General features: G+C 38.8%; 1 protein-coding gene across 1 annotated transcript in view; it reads right to left on the bottom strand.

The window, feature by feature from the left end:
• The window catches only part of RGSL1 (regulator of G protein signaling like 1), a 74,633-nt gene that overhangs the window by 31,527 nt on the left and 22,113 nt on the right, over positions 1-20,993 (bottom strand). The window contains exons 10-14 of the mRNA XM_027868421.1: positions 20,635-20,746; positions 8,768-8,961; positions 4,019-4,136; positions 1,200-1,317; positions 273-402 (exon numbers count right to left, since the gene is read on the bottom strand). Coding sequence (XP_027724222.1) covers positions 273-402; positions 1,200-1,317; positions 4,019-4,136; positions 8,768-8,961; positions 20,635-20,746 — 672 coding nt within the window. The remainder of the gene's footprint in view (positions 1-272; positions 403-1,199; positions 1,318-4,018; positions 4,137-8,767; positions 8,962-20,634; positions 20,747-20,993) is intronic.

Here is a 20,993-nt window from a genome sequence, read left to right as displayed (position 1 = left end):
ACTTTGGAGACCCAGACTGGAATCCTAACTCTGCTTCTTCTTACCTCTTTGACCCTGGGCAAGGCACTTAATGTCTCTGGGCCTCAATTTCCTCACCTGTAAAACTTGTAAACGTTGAACTATGTAACCTCTGAGGTCCCTTTCACCTCCAAATTCTATGATACTTAAAAGAAGACTGATACTAAGCTCTGCGGCTACCTCTCTGGTCCTCTAAGCAGAGCACGGTGGTCACCATAGCAACCAGAGGATTTCTGAAGGGCAGTGACACTTACTTTCCTTAGAATTATTCATTTCCTTAAGTAGAAATTCCTCAAAATGGAGGCGGCCTTCTGGTTTCTTCATTTCCCTTTGAAATTTGCAGAAGCTCTTGATGATGGCAATCAAGTAGATCCATGCTTTTGTCTGTAGAAAGAGAGAGATACGGAAGAGTTGTGAGCGCAGGCGGCCTGCTGCAGAACCTGCTAGCCTAGGAGAGTGGGAGCAGAAAGTGGGAAGGAAATGAGCATAGAAATCACAGAATATCTGAGGGGGATATTAGTGGTCGTGTCTTTTCTTGCCCCTCTCACCTCTCACCCCCATTTTACGGGTGGTAAAAATCAGGTCTTGTGGAGATAAAGTGACTTGGCCAAGATTATACAGCCAGGCAGTGAGGGAAAGAGGAGAGGGGCAGGGAAAAGGAATGGCCTGTCATTGGGCCCACCGACTTCTTTAGGGTTTGGGATCCACGCATCTGTGGATGGTGGGAGCCAGAGCCTGAAAACGTGACCTCAAGTCTTACAGTTAATGTAAACTACCTCGCACAGCAAAAGAAGCTCTGTCTCATGGGGACATTTGCACACGACCCTGGGCCGTCCCTGGCACAATGCCTTCTTTGTTGTTCCTATATAATACCTGACCTGAAATTACTCCGCCATTACTCTGGCCTCTTGTGAGTAAACTCCCTTACACAACCCAATTAACCAACCAAACCCTAATAAATCTACACATATAACCCGCTCTGGCATAGATTGCCCAGTGGTCACTCAGAGGATCTACCACCCTACATTTGGCATAATCAGGGCAGACTGTTCCTTTGAACATATCGTGTGTCTTCGCAGCCCAATTCTTATCTTCAGAGGCGCCTTCCCTATGGGATTCTAGAGAACAGCTGGATGCGCTGAGGTTGAGACGAGGCCTAATTTTGCATCTTGTTCACTGACCTTCTTGAGCTGTAAGCGAATCATCTTTGTTTCCCTTTTTAGTTGCCTTTGTCGTATCTCAGGGTCTGAAATTTGAATTTGAAGACGAGGCGGGAACATATCTTGGTAAGTTTTGAACCTGCCAGCGAGAGACAGAGGGTATTAAACGTATTTGGAAAAACACACTTGTCAAACACCAACCAGCATCCAGATAAGATGTCAGAGTAACTCCTGAATATTGAGGCAGCAGTGGCCTTAGGTGTATTTACCAGTTATCTCGTCCCTTTAAGCCTTGCTTTTCTCCATCTCTGCTTTCTTGTTTTACTCTTAAATTAAGAATCTTAATCAAAGCGTGTGTGGGAGAATGGCATAGGAGAAGAGGCAGCTTTCATGAGCTGATAGGCTGGCTGTGTCTAAAGTCTTGAGAAATACCATTCTTGGACAGCTGATATAGATGCAAGAGAGGACTAACTACGAAAGCTTGCTTATTTGTAATGTAAAATCCTCTTTTTGACATTTCAAGCCCTTCACAACTTAGTTCTAGCCCACATTTCCAAACTTATTACACGCTATATTCCCTTCCATGCACACCGCCGTCCAGGCTAACCGGCCTCCTTACTGTTCCTTATGCCTAACATGTCAGCTTGCACTTAGCGCCTTTGCACAGGCTGTCTCCCGTGCCTGGAAGGCACTCCCTCCTCCCCTTTGCCTCTTCACATTTCTAGCTTCCTTCAAGGCTCAGCTCAAGGACCACGTTCTCCATGAAGTCTTTCCTGATCCCTCATCACCCTCTATGGTTTCCCTTCCCCATCACATAGTACCAATTTTATCTGTATCTTCATATCTTTAAGCTGTCTCTCCCTACTGGTCTGTAGGTTTGAGGGCAGGGGACAGTTTCATTCTAGTCTCTGTAACCCCAGCATATAGCATCATCACACCTGGCACAGAGCAGGAATGGAATAAAAATTTGTTGGTTGGTTGATGGAACTAAAGGTACAATGGTATGATACTGGATTGTCGATGGTTGTTTTCTTTTTTAAAAATAGTTGGCTATGTTATCAGTAATCCCGATGTATTAAAGGTGAATGAATTTCAATTTTATCAGTTTCATGAAAGTGAATATACTTTCACGATGGATCAGGTGGACCCGCTCATCGTCTAGAGTTCAGCCACATAATCAGAAATTTCACGTGATTAGACGCCACTGGCTGTTTACTTCATGTGTGATAAGTAATTAGATTTTTTTAAACTGGAGAGTAAAATATTGAGGTTGACAACTCCCTGGAGTCAGATGAGTCACATTTGGTCAAAAAGTCACATGTTGGGTGTTTAGGATGTAATGTAAATGTGCATACAATCCTGGGATGAATGTCACTTCCTTACCTCTAGTAGTGTTGTTCAGAGAGATATTCCATGTGGCCTGATGCCTCAGAATGAGGTCACTTTGCACAACAAATCTATGTTTTATATTCCCATAGTTTTGAGACTTCCTAACCAGAACATAACACGGCCTGGGCCTTTGAGATGAGGTAAGTAGAAGGTATTGAGGGGAGAGATCTTGTACCTAGCTTAGCAATACTGATGACTCTGAAGAGAAAGTCTAGTTTGATATCTAAGCTGTTGTTTATCTTAGGATGGTACAATATCTCCCTGTGATTTGAGAATAAAGGCATTAGCACAGCAGAGAAAGTATTGCCACTGAAACAAGGGAGAAGAAGGAGAGCAAGGAGTCTGTTCCTAGAAGAATATAATGTCACTTGGGCTTCATCCTGAGGCTGTGTGCTGCTGGTGTATTTAAGTGGGAGAGATGCCACAATCATTTCTGGTTTATCCAAGACTACCCTTTACAGTATCACTAACAGGTCAAGGAGAGGAAAGAAGTCACCAAGGAGATGATGTGACAGGATAGCACAAATGTGGTGGCTTGGGTTCATGATCATCATTTTCCCTTTATGTTCCTATTTTGGTGTTCTGATTAGGACTCTCTTTCCTCAGCACTGATAAAAAGAGAGATCAATCAATTCCTATAACCACCACCTCTGTTATTTCCCTAATTAAAACATCCCTCCCTCACCACCTCTCACATATACATATACATACACACACACACATACACACACACATATGCATACATATATATACATACATATATATATATATATATATATCTATAACCTGACCGTCTCTCTCTCTCACACACACACACACACACACATATACAGACACACACATACAGTATATTATACAGAGAGAGAGAGAGATTCTTTTTTAGGAAATTTCTTGAGGGCAGTGATGATCTTGCTTTTGTATTTGTATCACTTAGCACCATTGCCTGGCATAAAGTAAGTGCTTAATAAATGCTTATTAATTAGACATGTCTTATCCGCCTGTGCCCTCTCCAAGTCTTTTTGTCTTGAAATGGCCTCAATCAGGGTGTGAGCATATTCTAAGGGTATAAACTCTATAAGTATATATCCATGTGTGTGTGTGTTTATGTGTGTATGTGTATGTGTGGGTGTGTGTATAAATAAATAAATACAGCCATTCATTCATCAGGACATGCCCCTATCTTTACCCTAGATTGTTCTATTGTCTTTGCTAAACTATCTCAAGGTCTGTGATAAGTGTCTAGAAATCTAGGATCCGGTCTGCACATTCTGTGGCCACTTTAATCCTCTGAGAAATGCCTGTAGAGACTGGTACCAAGACAAATGGACAAGGAAGGACCTGGGATAAGACGATGAGGTATAACTTGGCAATGGGAACAGATTCTATGACCTTATGACTTAACGACACCAATAAATGTTATGTGATGCATCTCTTCAGCCCATGCTACTTACCATTTTTCTTCTAGGTATTTCAGGACTTGGTTCTGGGCCTGTATCAACATTGCTAAAGGAACACGGCGCATGAGAGAAATTTCTTTGAGGATAGGGGAAGTACACTGTAGGATATCCTCTGTAAAATACAAAGGAAGAGAAGGAAGAAATCAGGAAACATCATATGCTTCTCATAGCTAAATGCTGTAGTTCACTTTCTCATGTGAGACATCCTCCCTTGACTTTTGACCTTCCTAACCTTTACTTCCACTCTAGTCCAATTACTCCTTTTCTCTGAGTCCCCTTAGCATTCACTTTGACTTTTTTTCTTTCCTTTTGAGGTGGGAAAAGGTATGGAAAGGTCAGGGCCTATGATTTCATCAATGTAAGGAAATACCAGTCTGGAAAAGCTCTCCACCGAGGGAAATCAGAAACTGATCTGTAACTTAGACAATCTTACATGCTTGAGATACTGAAAGGTTGAGCAACTTGCCTAATGTCAAATAGTATGTGTCCAAGGTGGGACTTGACTCTAGGTCTCTGAGAGAAATGAATATTAATAACTAATGATTTGGGGAAATCCATAGTTCTCCCCTTTTTCTAAAGTCTTTATTTCAAAGTTCAGTCTCTGAAGGACATTACTGATAATGACATTGAATTAACTCTCTTCTCAATCTTGTTCAGTTTCTTCTCAACCTTACCAGCAATTTAATGGAAGGTGAAACTCCCAGCCCATTGTGTTCTGGTCAGGCTTGGTGGGGGGAGGATATACATTCTTTGAATAGATTGGTCAAGGGCTGACAATTTAGAAGTAAATGACAAAAAGTTACATTCCCTAGTCCCTTATTGAAATGGGTCCACTTTCTCATTGTAATACTCTCTTCCCCCACCCCATCCCCATTCCTTGTTGATTGCTGCCCTCAGGAACACCCACTCTTACAAGGGCATATAAACTTTGAGCCCACCATCATGAATCATCTTTGGTCCAAGAGAGACAACCAAATAACCATTCCTTTTATTAATAAATACTAGCATTATTAATAAAATGATTAATTACCCAGAAATTATGTCTCTTACACCTTGTAAATGTTATACCTCCCTAATACCTGTACTCTTCTATTATTCTACATGTTCTCTCTTTAAGTCATTTTAACTTGAAATGGCTTTACTCAGGGTGTGAGGGTATTCTAAGGTTGGGAATTCTACTCCAGTAGTTAACTGTGAGGACATAGTTTTGTCTAGCTTAGCAGATGAGTCTGACTGAGATCTCTTTGACCAATAAACTGCCATTTAGTCATACAGGGCAAGCTAATTCACCATCTGGCATCCCATTTATGACTTCCTGACCCATCTGTATTCACTCACCTTTCAATATAGGCTAAATTTCCCTCTCTTGTTTCCTCAGGAAATCTATATTTTTGGAACTATATGCTTTTTCTCATTTTCTGTCTTTTTCCCACCAGTCTGACTAGATAAACATACATCCTTTTTGTTCCTATCATTCCTTTTGAGACATATGTTATCTCCTGAAGGATACCTCAAGCTATCTCTTGATTGCAAATAAACAACTAAGTATTGGATTCTAGAGGAGAACCAATGACATCCTGAGGGTGATGTTTTGACTTGCACATGGATAGGATTTAAGTGAGGCAGAGCTGTGTAAAGTTATCAGCCTCACTTTTTCCTCTAGAGTCGTCAAAGTCCAGTGGCAAGACATAAGTCAAGACAACTGACAATGGCCCAGGATGCAGTAGGTGACCTTGGCCTTTCTGAATTAAGGTCTTTTTCAAGTCTCAGTTAGTCTGAGGCAATGCCCGTTCAATGATTAAAGGCTAGGTAAGAACTGAGATAAAAGATGGCCTTATTTACCATCACAAAAATATCAATCTGGGAGGGGAAGACCCTCAGAGTTTGGGGCTGGAACTGAAACCAATGGTTATTTACACTTATTCTAAGCCATCAAACCCTAAACAATGAGCCCCTGACGTTTGGGCTGGGGGCTATTGTTAACCATTCAATGAAAGCCAAAGTGATTTGGGTTTAAAGGCATAGTCAGGTAGCTCCATTTGAAACACAACGGACTTTTTAAAAGCCTGTTTTTCTGAGCTGTATTTCAAGAAACCATAAATGAAAACTGCACAGGACAAAATTAAATTGTCCCAGCTTTTTGGAAAAATAATTATCAAATTAATTAAAAAGTCATTATAAGAAATTGATGGGATATAAGAAATGATTTTAAATCTGGAAGATATGTCAGTCATCATATCACAAAAATCTCTACCTACTCTTGTTTTCACTCTTGTCCCTGATAGGGGGTACTCTTCTTTTTTCTTTTTTTCTTTTAAATATTTTATTTTTCCCAATTACATGTAAAAACAATTTTTAACATTTTTAAAAAGTTTTAAGTTTCAAATTCTATCCTTCCTTCCCTGCTATTCCCCTCCTTGAGATGGTAAGCAATCTGACATGGGTTGTATGTGTGCCATGATGTAAAACATTTCCATTTTAGTCATTTTGTGAAAGAAGACAGGACAAAGAAAGAAAGAAAGGTGGAAGGAAGGAAAGAAGGAAGGAAAGGTGGAAGGAAGGAAGGAAAAAATAGTATGCTTCAGTGTGTAGTCAGACAACATCAGTTATTTCTCTGGAGGTGGATAGTGTTTTTTCATCATGAGTCCTTTGGTATTGTTTTGTGTCACTGTATTGCTGAGAATAGCTAAGTCATTCATAGTTCTTCATTGTATGATATTGTTCTTACTGTGTACAATGTTCCCTGGTTCTGCTCACTTCGCTTTTTATTAATGCATTTATCGCTCCAGGCTTTTCTGAAATCATCCTGTTTGTCATTTCTTATAGCACAATAATATTCCATCACAATGATATACCACAACTTGTTTAGCTGTTCCTTAATTAATTCCCCTCTATTTCTAATTCTTAGCCTCCACAAAAAGAGCTGCTACAAATATTTTTGTACAAATAGGTTCTCCACCCCGCTTTTTTTCATTTCTTCCAATACAGACCCAGTAAGTGGTATTGTTGGATCAAAGAGTATGCAGAGTTTTATAGCCCTTTGGGCATAGTTCCAAATTGCTCCACCAACAGTGTATTAGTGTCCCAGTTTTCCCACATCCCCTCCAACATTTGTTATTTTTCTTTTCTGACATATTAGCCAATGTGATAGGTTTGAGGTGGTACCACAGAGTTGTTTTAGTTTGCATTTCTCTAATCAGTAGTGATTTAGAACATTTTTATATGACTATAGATTTCTTTGTCTGAAAACTGCCTATTCATATCCTTTGACCATTTATCAATTGGTGAATGACTTACATTCTTATAAATTTGACTCAGTTCTCTATTTTAGGAATGAGGACTTTATCAGAGATACTTGCTGTAAACTTTTCCCTCAGTTTCTTGCTTTCTTTTTAATGTTGGTTGCATTGGTTTTGTTTGTGCAAACTCTTTTTATTTTAATATAATCAATGCACATATATAACATTTAAAATTCTTACCTTATTTAGGGGGCAAGAAGAAGGGAAAAAATCTGAAACTCAAAATTTTTTAAAAAAATGAATGTTAAAATTGCCTTTACATGTAATTGGAAAAAATTAAATACTACTAAAAATTACTATAATCATAATTATCCATTTTACATCTAGTAACATTCCTATATCTTGTTTAGTCCTAAATTCTTCCTTTATCCATAGATCTGACAGGTAAACTGTTTCATGCTTTCCTAATTTGTTTGTGGTATCATCTTTTATATGTAAATCATATATCTATTTTGAACTTATTTTGACGTAGAGTGTGAGATATTGGTCTATGACTAGTTTTGTTATATGTAGGGGAAGGAGACTGTAGAAAAGTATAAAAGTAGTACCATGACTGGGAAGAGTAGCAGAACCCACAGCCGCTGAACTCTCTTAGTGTCATAGCTAGGGAAGACAAGGTTGTTGTAGCTGAGCTGTATTATGCTACCATTTTACTGGGATATTTAAGGAGAAGGAAAGTGATGACTGCTGTTTATAGGTAATTAGCCTAGATTTAACTATGTTCTCCTTTGGCAAGTTTGATTGTTTGTGGAGTGGGATTTAGAATCAAGTTAGCCTTTGGGCTTCAGGAAAGTTAGATAATCTGGGCTATCCAGGAAACTTCCCCAATGTCAGCATGTCTCCAAGTGTTTCAATATATTAACCAATGGCAAGTGGCTAGAATAGCAGGATAGTGAGTGTGCATTTCCTCTGCCTTCCTGCTGTCTTATGTGCTTGGTACCTTGTTGGTAATAGGGACCAGTTTTCTTAAACAGTTCAGTCTTTTATGATAAAGAAATTCAGAGATAGCTCAAGTTGTACCTGACAAGGAATTCTCTGAGACTGTTCCAATTACCCTTGGAACATGTCTAAGAGAGCCAGACATGTTAATCAACATATTAAACTGAAGTTTCTTTGCTTGACATTCATTGAATTTTCACCACATGTCTCTTCTCCTTTCCTACCTGCCTGTCCTCTCAAATTTCATCTCTCAATGCCCCAATCCCTACACATAGCCCCTTATCCCAGTGATAGATTGATAGATGGTGATAGTCTGTCTATGTGATCAATAGACATTTTCCTTTCCTGGAGTTAGTATCGTTGTAGACACCAAGAGATATGCAACTTGGATCATAAGTCCTTCTTGCAGAATTCCATATTTGGAAAGTATTGAGAGAGCTCCATGCTCATTCGAGGAAATTTGGAGAGAAACTTATGAGGTGGGGGCTGGGTTGGGGTTTCATACCAACATTAATTTTGTTATGGAAGAAAGTCTTGATGATGGCATCAATGAGAATTTTCTGTAATCTATCATTGGATTCATTAATGGCCCTCTGCATGGCAAGGATGAAATTCAGTAGATTCTCAGCCTTATTTATTCTAAGGAATTCCTTGAAGTAATCCAAATGGACAGGGTGTTGGAGGATTTCTGTGATATTCCTGCAAGACAAGAAGAAAGCAGCAATGGCAGACATCATAGTTTTTTGGGGGCATAGGTTTTCATGTTATGACAGATGAAACATTGCATTTGGAGTCAGAAGCCTGAGGTTCTGATCCTGGCTTAGTCACTTACTACCAGTGTGACTTTTGGCAGGTCACATCAATTTCTCTGGGCCTCTTTTTCCTTACCTATAGAAATAGAGTTAATATCTAAGGTCTCTTTCAGTTCTAAATGATATTATCCTCTTATTAGTGGGGCAGTGGAGTAAGGACAGGAATGGACAGCTTAAGGGATCTTTGGGAAATGGATTTAGGTTCTGGGGGGAGAAGCAACACAATCTGTAATTTTCTTCATGGAAAAACTTGAGTGTTTGTGCATCTTTATTAAATTTGGTCCAATCAAGTCGGATCTCCAGGGAGGAGGAGGGGTAAAGGTGATAAGTTTTCAAGAAATGTTTTTCTTTTGCACTGTGACTACAAAAAATTCCCAAAACAATTGGCAATCTTGAAGGAGAAGAGTCCATTTCTGTTAACTACAGTGAATGAATGAAGGGGTGAAAGAGGACCCAAGAGTTCAAAGTATAAAGTTCAAAAGGCAGAGAATAGATCTAGATGCCTTTTTCTAAACAAAGGTCCTTCTAACTCCAGGATTCTCTGATTCTCTGTGTCATGTATGATATTTCTCTATAATATGAAGGGAAGCGAGACTAGGGTTGGAGTTGGATGTAAGGATGGTGGTGTCTAAAATGGGGAAGAAGGAAGTGGACATGAATGAATGTCAGGAATTAATACCATTACAAGAGAAGAGGAAAATGTTTGGTGAATAAACCAATTTGGGTGGACTGGGATTAGCTTTTGTGAGGCTTGGTATGCCAAAGTAGAGTGTAGGTAGACGTGACAAGACAAAGGGAAGAGGGCTTGTGGATCTGGAGTGTGATGGCTTTGTCATCATGACTATGATCAGTAACAAACACTTACTGAACATCTTCTGCATGAAAACATAATACACTATGCTGTGTGTTGGGGATTTTTTTTTTTTTTGGACTAGACCTCTGATTTCATCGTGTAGGGGATTCCTGACATTGAAACTTCCTTTGCCATAGCTGTGCTGTAACAACTCATTTGTAGCTCATTGATTTCAAGAATTGCCCAGGCACAGAAAATTTAAGAGTCTTGCCCAGAGTCACATAGCTAGCACCTCCAGGTGCAGGTCTAAAGCCTAGGTCTTCCAGTCTCCAAGGAAAGCTCTTATATACTACGTCATGCTGTATTTCATCAAGATACAAGTGTTTGAGATACCATACATATTTATCTGAAGTATTCTCTCCCTCTCTCTCTCTCTCTCTCTCTCTCTCTCTCCATATATATATATCTCTCAAATAAATATACATACATACATACATATATAATATTATATATGTATACATATATGTGTATCTATCTCTATCTATTTCTCTATCTTTCAGCCTCTTTGTGCATGGGGAAACCAGGAAATAAGCATAAAAAGATTTTAATAAAAATACAACATAGTATCTATGGGGTACCAAATGAATGGGTACAGATAGTGCCAGAGGAGTCTGGAGGACAAAGAGATTAGGGCAGTCAAACAAAGTTTCATGAAGGAGTGAGGACTTGAGCTGGGTCTTGAAGAATAGATAACATGAAATATTAGAGCTGTAATGGGTTTGAAAGGCCATCTAGCCCAATCCCCATTAGAATGTGAATCCCCTCACAGTATCAACAATGGACAGTCATCTAGCCTCTGCTTAAAGAATGCCGGTGACGGAAAAACCTAATACCTCCCCCTGTAGCACGTGCCACTTTTGGACAGAGCTAATTGTCAGGAAATTTCCCCTTAAATTTGAGCCCTTACAAGTTTCACTGATTACTCTTACTTCCACAGAAAATGACAATCTACCTTAAGTTATCTCTTCTACAGGGTAAAAAATCCCAGGTTCCTTCAACTAATCTTTGAATGTCATCATCACCATCATCTAGAAGTACACACATATGTCAACTTATGTCCTGGAACTTGGCAGAAAGAATTGAACCCAATTGAACTCCAAGTGTGGGCTGACTAGGGCAGTATAAGTGAAATTTAGATCAGATGAGTGGAAGGAAAGGCATTCCAGGCAAGGAGAAGAGCAAAGATGGAGGCAGAAATGCAATGCCCATTTGGAGATCAATGAACATATCAACAAGATTAGAGAAGTACTAGTTTGGGTTGGAGATACATAAAACTGAACCCAGAGTGTTGGGGACTGTGTGCCAAGCTAAGAAGTTTGGACTTTATTTCACAAATAGAGGAAGCCATTGAAAGTTTTTGAGTAGGAAAGTGTCTTGTACAATAGCAATGTTTTGGGAAGATTATCTGACAGAGCTGAAGGTGAGGACTTTAGAAGAGAAAGAAAGATGTTTAAAGTGAACTAAAATGATGTCAGTGAATGGGATTTTGCTTCCTGGACCATGAATTAAGGCATTAGAATGAAGAGCATTTGGCCATGAAAGCATAGCATTGTGGAAAGAGCACAGGGTTTGGGAGTCAGAGGACCTGGGTTTGAATCTTGGTTCTTCTACTCTTTGACTTTGAAAAATCACTTATTCTCTCTGGCCTTCAATTTCCTCATCTAGAAAATAATCAAGTTGAGCTAGATGACCTCAAATACATATCCTCATAATATGATCCTCATATGATCCTGTAATAGCATGGGTAAATCTAATGAAGCCCAGAGGAATGGAGACATTTCCTTGGAGATCTGATTGGATCAATATACATTTTAAACTGAAAATGGCATGGAGAAGGAGAAAAATGTTCAGATAAAACTTTTAAACCTGATTAAGTACATGAAAAAGGACAGGTATCTCTTTCTCTCTTTCTCTTTTTCTTTCTCTGTCTTTTCGCCTTTTTTTCTATCTGTCTTTCACTATCTTTCTCTGTCTTTCTCTCCCATCAGGAAGAGAAATATAAATTATGCTCCTTGCTTTAAATATCTATACAACAATGCACAGAATGTGATAGATAAACCAATGAACTCAATACGTTAATGCTCAGCTATAAATGAAATTTCATAGGTATCACCAGAACTTAGTGGAATGATCTTTATGATTATTTGCTGGTAGGGGTAAAGAGTTTAAAAACACACACAATGAAATGCAGAAGTGAGGACATATAACTCAGGACTGTTTTAAAACAAAAAGAGAGTGGTGTTAGGAAGGCTAAAAGCTCCTAATAGGCTCAGGCTTTTGAAAAGTCCTAAGGGAAACAGAAACTACTTACAGAGGGGGAAAAAAGCTATATTAGGGAAGAGGGAACAAAGGAGGAACAGCCCCAATGCTTAAAGCCTGTGAAAGACTATTTTCTTCTTTTTAAGAAGTATAGGTTCCCATGGCATCAAGGTGCTGCAATAGAGACAGTGGTAGGAATATCTAAGGTGTGACCTTGGGCAAATCACTTAGCCTCTGACTGCCTCAGTTTTCTCAGTTGGAAAATGGGGATAATAATAGCACCAACTTCCCATGGTGGTTGTGCAAATCAAATGAATTCATATTTGTAAAGCACTTAACCCAGTGCCTGATATATAGTAGATATTTAATACTTGCTTGTCCCTTCCTCCTTCTCATGGACAGAGATAGGCACAAGCTGAGTCAACAGAGTCCAGGAACTTTATGGACCAGACGATGCCTCTGGATTATCCCTACTCCCTACCCAAAAACAAACAGGGCTCCTACCAGTAATTCCTACTTTCTTAGTTCCTGTTCGCTGGACTTCAAAACTCTCAGGAAGAAATACCAGGGTGCTCCTCAAACCCACAAATGGAGAAGTAGAGGGTAAGAAACCCAAGACCACAGGGAATAGAGGCTTTTAGGACCTTGTCATAATTTGCTGTATCACTTGAGTGGCGCTTCTGGAAAAAGGAAAAATTCTTGATGCTCACTTAGATGAACTTGACCTGCTTTCCACTACCACTACCACCATGGAATGACTGGTAACAGACTATTCAAATGGCCATTCTAGGGTTCCTATGGTGGCAGTTCTCAGATTGTTGTGTCACCAATGGGGTGAGGCTTTGCTGCCTCCACATGAAGGCATTCCTCCCTTCAATAATGAGTCAACACAGGAGCACAGTTGCCCTTGCCTCTTACAGCTCATCTGCTTGCTCAGGCCCCGGATAGAGCAAATGATACAACCATGACATTGAAAAAGCAGACCTGTTCACCTTCTGTTTTAATTAGACCTGTGAACTCCTTGAAAGAAAACTGGACCTGGCCTTATGAGACCACTCTTTTATTCTCAGCTATGATGTGTCTTCTCTCATTGACCCTGTATATATCTTGTATGCACATAGTTATTTGTATATGTTTCCCCTTGTAGAATGCAAGCTCCTTGAGTGTAGGGACTATATTTTTGCTTCTCTTTGTATCCCTAGAGCTTAACACAGTGTCTGGCACATGGTAAAAGTTTAATAAATGCTTGTTGACTGTGTGACAACAGAAAAAATGTCATTCAACCTTACCGAGTGCCAGTTTCCTTCCCTGTTGAGTGGTGAGACGAATGTGAGTGCCTATTCCACAGACTTATTATGAGGCAATTGGTCTGTAAACCTTCAGGTGTTACACAAATGTGAGTTAGTGTTATCATCTTCTTTAAAGGACAAAGATCTTCAGATTGGAAAGAGACAAAAATGAACGAGAAAACCAAAACCCAAGATAAGTGAGGAAACAAAACAAGAACACTTAGCTGCCCTAAGTTGGTTCACCTAGGCCAGATGAATCCAATCCTAGGGTGCCTAAATAATAGGTGGCATTTATGTAGTGCTTAGAGTTTTGCAAAATGCTTTCCCTACATTGTCTCATTTGATTTTCACAACAATCTCTTGAAGAAGGTATTATGTATCCTCAGGACTTAGCACAGTGCCTGGCATATAATAGGTGTTTAAAGAATATTTATTCCTTTGACCCAGCAATACCACATCTAGGGCTGTATTCCAAAGAGATCATAAAAAAGGAAAAGGACCCATATGTACAAAAATAGTTATTGCAGCTCTTTTTGTGGTGACCAAGAATTGGAAATTGAGGGGATACCCATCAATTGGGGAATGGGTGAACAAGTTGTGGTGTATGAATGTAATGGGATACTATTGTGCTATAAGAAACGATGAGCAGGCAGATTTCACAAAGACCTGGAAAGACTTGTATGAGTGAAGTGAGCAGAACCAGGAGAATACTGTACACAGTAACAGCCACATTGTGTGACAACTGGCTTTGATAAGCTTAGCTTTTCTCAGCAATGGAGGGATCTAAGACAACTCCAAAAGACTCACAAAGGAAAATCCAGAGAAAGAACTTTGGAGTCTGAATGCAGATGGAAGCATATTATTTGCTCTCCTTTTCTTTTGTTGTTTTGTTTTTTCTTTCTCATGGTCCCTCCCATTAGTTTTAATTCTTCTTTACATCATGACTAATGTGAAAATATGTTTACTATGAATGCAGCCTATATCAGATTGCATGCCATCCTGGGGAGATGAGAGGAGAGGAAAGGGGAGAAAATTGAAAACTCAAAATCTTATGGAAGTGAATGTTGAAAACTAAAAGTAAATAAATTAATAAAAAAGAATATTTATTGGATTGAATTAAATTGAAGTGCTGTAGGGATTATTACCCTTTCTTTTGCAGAGAAAGAAACTGATGCTCAGAAAAGCTAAGTGATTTGCTGCATGGTCAACACAGCTAGGGGATTGTCAGAGACAGGATTCAAAACCTAGTTCTTGAGCTTCTAAGTTCTTGCTGCCAAGTCTAAGATTCTTCCTATTCTACCACATCACCTGTGAAATAACTTGTATATTTTACTGCTATTTGTGATTGCTGAAGAAACATGGATGAAGAGAAAGGCCCCGTGGGACCAGACGTGAGAAAATGTTTCAATTTCTGACAAGGAGAGAAAAGCAGATTCTGAAAACCATAAACCAGTGAACATTATATTAATTCCTCATAACAACAAAAAGGAATGGGCTAGTAAAGGAGAATTTGTGAACGATTAGAACAGAAAGAAATGCATTTGCCAACAAAGCTTGCAAGATATAAAAAAAAGAGCAATTTTTTCCCAATTACAAGTAAAAACAATTTTAACATTCTTTTCCCCGTGAAAATTTTGAGTTCCAAATTCTCTTTCTTTCTTTCTCCCTTCACCTGCATTGAAAAGGTAAGCAATTTGACATAGGTTTTACCTATGTGGTCATGCAAAACACATTGCTATGTAAGTTATGCTGTGAAAGAAAACACAGACAAAAAAAAAACAACCCAAGAAAAATAAAGAAGAAGTATCTTCAATCTGTATTCAGGCTCCAGCAGCTCTTTCTCTGGAGGGGATAGCAGCTTTCATAATAAGTCTTTCAGAATGTCTTGGATCATTGTATTGCTGAGAATAGCTAAATTATTCATAATAGATCCTCATTCTATTGTATTGCTGTTACTGTGTATAATGTTCTGGTTCTGCTCATTTCACTTTGCATCAGTTCATGTAAGTCTTTCCAGGTTTTTCTGAGAGCATCTTGCTCATCATTTCTTATAGCACAATAGTTTTCTGTCATAATCATATACAACAACATGTTCAACCATTTGCTAGTTGATAGATATTCTCTCAATTTCCAATTCTTTGCCACCACCAAAAGAGCTGCTATAAATATTTTTGTACATATAGACTCTTTTCCTTTTTTTTTTTTAATCTGTTTGAGTTACTGACCTAGTTGTGGTATTGCTTGGTCAAATGGTATGCATGGTTTTATAGCCCTTTGGGCATAGTTCTAAATTGCTCTCCAGAATGATTGAATAAAACTTCCTCAACAATGCATTAGTGTTTTAATTTTCTCACATCCCCTCAAACACTTGTCATTTTCCTTTCCTGTCATATCAGCCAATCTCATAAGTATGTGGTGGTAGCTCAGAGTTGCTTTAATTTGGATTTCTCTGATCAATAGTGATTTAGAACATTTTTTTCATGACTATAAATAGCTTTGATTACTTTGTCTGAAAGTTTCTCATTCATTACCCTTTAACCACTTACCAACTGAGGAATGACTCTAATTTTTATAAACTTGACTCAGTTCTCTATATATTTGAGAAATGAGGTCTTCATCAGAAAAATTTGCTGTAAATTTTTTTTCCCAGTAACGATTACCACCTATGTATTTCCCTCCATCCTCTTTTCCCGTTTATCCTACTCTCTCTCCTTTCACCTCATCCATTCTCCAAAGTGTTTTGCTTCTGGCTTTTACTTTCTCCACCCTCCCTTCTATCAGCCCCCCACCCTGCCCCACTCTGCCATGGTGCTGTCTCCTCCTACTTTCCTGTAAGGTAAGATGAATTTCTATACCCAACTGAGTGTGCGTGTTATTCCCTCTTTGAGCCAATTCCGATGAAAATAAGGTTCATGCATTCTGCTTCCCCCTCCATCTTCCTCTCCACTGTAAAATCTCTTTCAGGCCTGTTTTATGTCAGATAATTAACCCCATTCTACTTCTCCCTTCCCTTTCTTCTAGTGCATTCTTCTTTCTCACACCTTAATTTTATTTTTTCAGACAATCATTCCATCGTATTCAACTCACACCTGTTCTTTCTATCTATGCATACTCCTTTTAACTGCCCTAATAATGAGAAAGTACATACCTAGTCTCATACCTCCCTAGTGAGAGGTGGGAAGCATGCTTCACTGTCACTTTACTGAAGTCATGATCAATCATTTTGTTAATCAGAGTTTTGAAGTCATTCATTGTTGTTTCTCCTTTACATAATTGTGGTTGCTGTCTAAATTGTTTTACTAAGTTTGCATACTTTACTCTGCATCAATTCATACAAGTCTTCCCAAGTTTCTTAGAATTCTTTATATCTGTCATTTCTTATAAAACAATAATATTACATTATGTCCATGTGCTACAATTTGTTCTGTTGTTCCACAATCATTGGATTCCATTTTCCTTCTAGTTCTTTGTTACTACAGAAATTATTATGATAGATATTTTTGTACATGGGAAACTTTTCCATCTGTCTTTGACCTCTTTCTTATAAGGAGATTATGCTTAGGAGTAGCATTCTAGGTCAAAGGGTATGTTCAGTTTAGTGACATTTCTAAGTATAATTCCAAATTGTTTTCTAAAATATTTGAAATAATTCACATCACCAAAATAGTGTATTAGTGTGCCTGTCTCCTGCAGCTTCTCCAACTTTTTTTTTTTTTATCATTTGTCTTTGCCAGTCAGATAGATGTAAGGTAAAACCTTGGAGTTCTATTAATTTATTTTTCTCATTATCAGTGATTTGAAGCATTTTTCATATGGCTTCTGTCTAACAGTATTCTTCAAGGTTGTCTCCTTGGCCCTGTTAGGTTCATTATTGTTATCAATGACTTAGATGAAAACATTGATGGCATAGCTCTCAAGTTTGCAGGTGACACAAAGAAGGATTGCTAACATGGATTATAGAATCAAGATCCAAACATATGTCCACAGGCTGAAATGATGGGAGAGTGCTAAGATGATGACATTTTTCTTCTTACTTAAAAAAATCCATAATTTTATCTGTATAGACACAACTTTTCTGTGCTTTAATATATGACATTCATGAGTTGCTGTGATTAAGAAAATCCATAAGCTGATGATCAGCCTTCTAGTTACAAGCTTCTTTGAACAGTGCAAAGCTGGTTCTTAGAGGACAATTCCATTCACTTCAACAAGCATATATTGAATGCATGCCATGTGTAAGGCACTATACCCAGCACTGTGCATATGATAGAAAAAATGAAATAAAATAGTCTCTCAAGAGGCTTTCACTCTATAGAGGACACAAAGACATAAGTATGTAAATAAATATAAGATAACTTTATTTTGTCAGCTGTGTGAAGGATTTCTTAGAGAGAAGGAACTCTGAGTAGGAGGCTATTGCAATAGTACAGATGACAAGTGATGAGGGCCTGAATTAGGGTGGTGGTCATTGGGAGGGAGGGCAAAGCTATAAATCCGAAAAGATTTTATGAAGAGAGAATTAACAAAACTTGAAACTGACTAGACAGAGGGAATAAATGAGAAGGAAGTGTCAAGGATTACTCTAAAAGATTCAAACTTAGTTGACTGGAAGAATGATGGTGCCTTCAACAAATCAGGAAGTTGATAGAAGGAGCTCAATTAATAGGAAATAAAGTTCTGTTTTGGACATGCTGAGTGGGAAATGCCTTAGAAGCATCCAGCAGGTAGTTGATATAACACTAGAATTTAAGAAAGAGATTTGGCTAAAATGCAGATTTGAGAATCATTTGTGTAGCTATTACAGTTGAATCCATGGGGGAGGATATCACTTAAGAGAGTAGGTATAGAGAAAGCAAGGGGTTCAAGAGACAGCCAGGAGAGATTAGGGGCTAGGAGATGGATGGCAGTCTAGCAAAGGTGACAAAGAGAGAGCGATCAGACAGGCAGGAGGAGACATGCAGTTTGTCACTGGATCCATATCAGAAATCTTTCCAACTTAGTAGTACCTTATGAAACCTGTTCTCTGTTGCCATTGACTTTGGACACCTGGTGTTGTAGACACAATAATGTGTCAGAGTAAGACTTCCATAGAAAATGGAACGAAACAAGTTTTGTGTGTGTAGCAGGTTAGGATAGGGTAAGGAATAGGGCATTACATATACAGTAGGTAAATGCAAAGACCTGCACTTGGGTTAAAAAAATCAGTTGCACAAGGGAGGAAGGTTAGAAAATAATTTAGATAGCAGTTTGTGTGGCAAAGACCTGTAGCTGTTTGTGTATTGCAAATAATGTGAAATGGCAGTCCAAAAAGCTCATGTGATCACAGTAAGGCGGAAAGAGCATTGGACTTGGAGTCGGGAAGACATGGTATTGGGAGCCAGGATACTTGCGGAACTGAGAAGACTTGAGTTAACTCCCCAGGATTCTAAAAAACCAACTGAAACTATTGTGAGCCAAAATGTTACGGAGTAGATCTGGGACAGTTGGAATTAGCTTTGCTTCCAAGTAGATTGATCTTCGACCTGCACGTGGGAACTTTGGGAAGGAGGATGTAAAATAAATTCTAGAAGTCTCACAGGGAGTTCTCGAGACCCCAGAGAACTTGCTTGCTCATTTCTTTTAATCTTCTTGCCTGTGGCTTTTCATCTGCTTTTATCTTACTCTGAACTGCTTTTTAACTCTGTTGCTGTTGCTGCTGCTGCTGCTGTTTAGTTGTTTCAGTCACGTCTGACTCTTCATGACCCCACTGGGGTTTTCTTGGCAGAGATACTGGAGTGGTTTGCCATTTCCTTCTCCATTCTTTTTACAAATGAGAAAACTGAGGCAAACAGGGTTAAGTGACTTGCGAAGGGTCACACAACTAGTAAGTGTCTGAGGCCAGATTTGAGCTCAGGAAGGTGATGCTTCTGGACTCCAGGACTGGTGCTCTATCTACTGCCGCCCTTAGGGACCAGTTTTACCTGGAAGTACTTGAATATACTAAGTAGATACTAAAGAGATTATCTGAACCCTCAGATTCTGAATGATATGATTATGACTACTACTATGATGATTACTATTACTACTTCTTCTAATCTTCTTCTTCTTTTCTTCTTCTTCTCCTTCTCCTGGCAATAATAATAGCTAACGTTTACATAGCACTTAATAAATGCTAGGCACTGTGTTAAGTGTTTTGCAATTATTATCTCATTTGATCCTTGGGTGCAAATTCTGCTTCTACCACGTACTAATAGCATGATCATCAGCACGTCATTCAACATGAGTTTCAGTTTCCTCATCCATAAAATGAGAAGATAATCTCTGAAGTACTTGTCTCCCAGGGCTGTTGTGTGGATAAATAATGTAGTGTAAATAAAGTATTTCATAAACCTGAAAGCTCTATATATCACATCATAATTATGTAGTGTCCAAAATGAATTAACTCATTTAGCAAGCCCTTATTCAGCACTCTCTATATGTCAGGCACTGTAACAGGCTCTGAGTATACAGAGACAACAATGGGTGTTATTAGAATTCTTCTGCCCTCTGTCCTGGTCAGGACAATGTGGTAAATCTGTCCTCTGGATTTTCTGAAGAATGGAATGCTTCCAAAATGGAATGGATTGCCAGAGAAAGTAGGCAATTCCCCATTACTGGAGGAGAGGGTCATTTTTAAGCAGAGGATTATGGTGATCTCCTAGATCACATCACTTCTTTGTCCCCTTCCACATCTACTCTTTCATAATCCTATGATTCCCTGATAGATTCAAGGGAACAGTAACTTCAGGAAAGGTGACTAGTTAGAGGACTATTGCAGTTCTCCAGATGAGGAGTAGCAACGGCTGGATTACTGTGGAAACAAGGGGAAGGGACATAATTAATAGACACTATCAAAGCAAGAATCCAGGTGACTTACAGGATGTGAGGGGCCAGTAAAAGGGAAAACATCAGGAAGGATTCTGAAACTTTGAGTCTGACTAGGAGGATGGTGACGCCATTAATACATAAAGAAGTAAACAGCTTAGAAAAACAAATGGAAGTATCAGAACTATCAGTGGAAGTACTGGTATCAGACACATTGAGTTTGTTGGTATCAGATCATAGAAAGATCATACAGAAGTGGAATTCAGAGAGGTCAGACCTGCAGAGGTAGAGTATATATAGCAACTCTATTACTTACCTGGGTCTTAGTGAGGGTTTCCTTAAAACATAGCTTCCCTTCTTGAGGAAGGCTAGGGTACTTGGAAATTGAAAATGAGAGGGTGACTTCTTAGCTGTTTCCACTGGCTTTCCTAATGGGAAAATACGAGTGTTATAAGGTTATGAAATTTGAGAAGTCCTATATTTGTACAAGAATGGTTGGGTGAAATTGACTAAGTTAAGGTTTGTCAAAAGGAGAATGAGGAGGACTGAAGAGGAGAGGAGTGAGAGATGATGAGAAAGGCATGGCACCATGGCACCATCACCAAAGAACAAGAAATCTCCAATGGAAAAGAGGGCTACCTATAGTCACAAAGGAATATGGAAACAAGCAATACA

Source organism: Vombatus ursinus, unplaced genomic scaffold (assembly GCF_900497805.2).
Source record: "Vombatus ursinus unplaced genomic scaffold, bare-nosed wombat genome assembly UNPS02014789.1, whole genome shotgun sequence".
Lineage (NCBI taxonomy): Eukaryota > Metazoa > Chordata > Mammalia > Diprotodontia > Vombatidae > Vombatus > Vombatus ursinus.
This window is presented reverse-complemented; position numbering and strand designations above follow the sequence as displayed.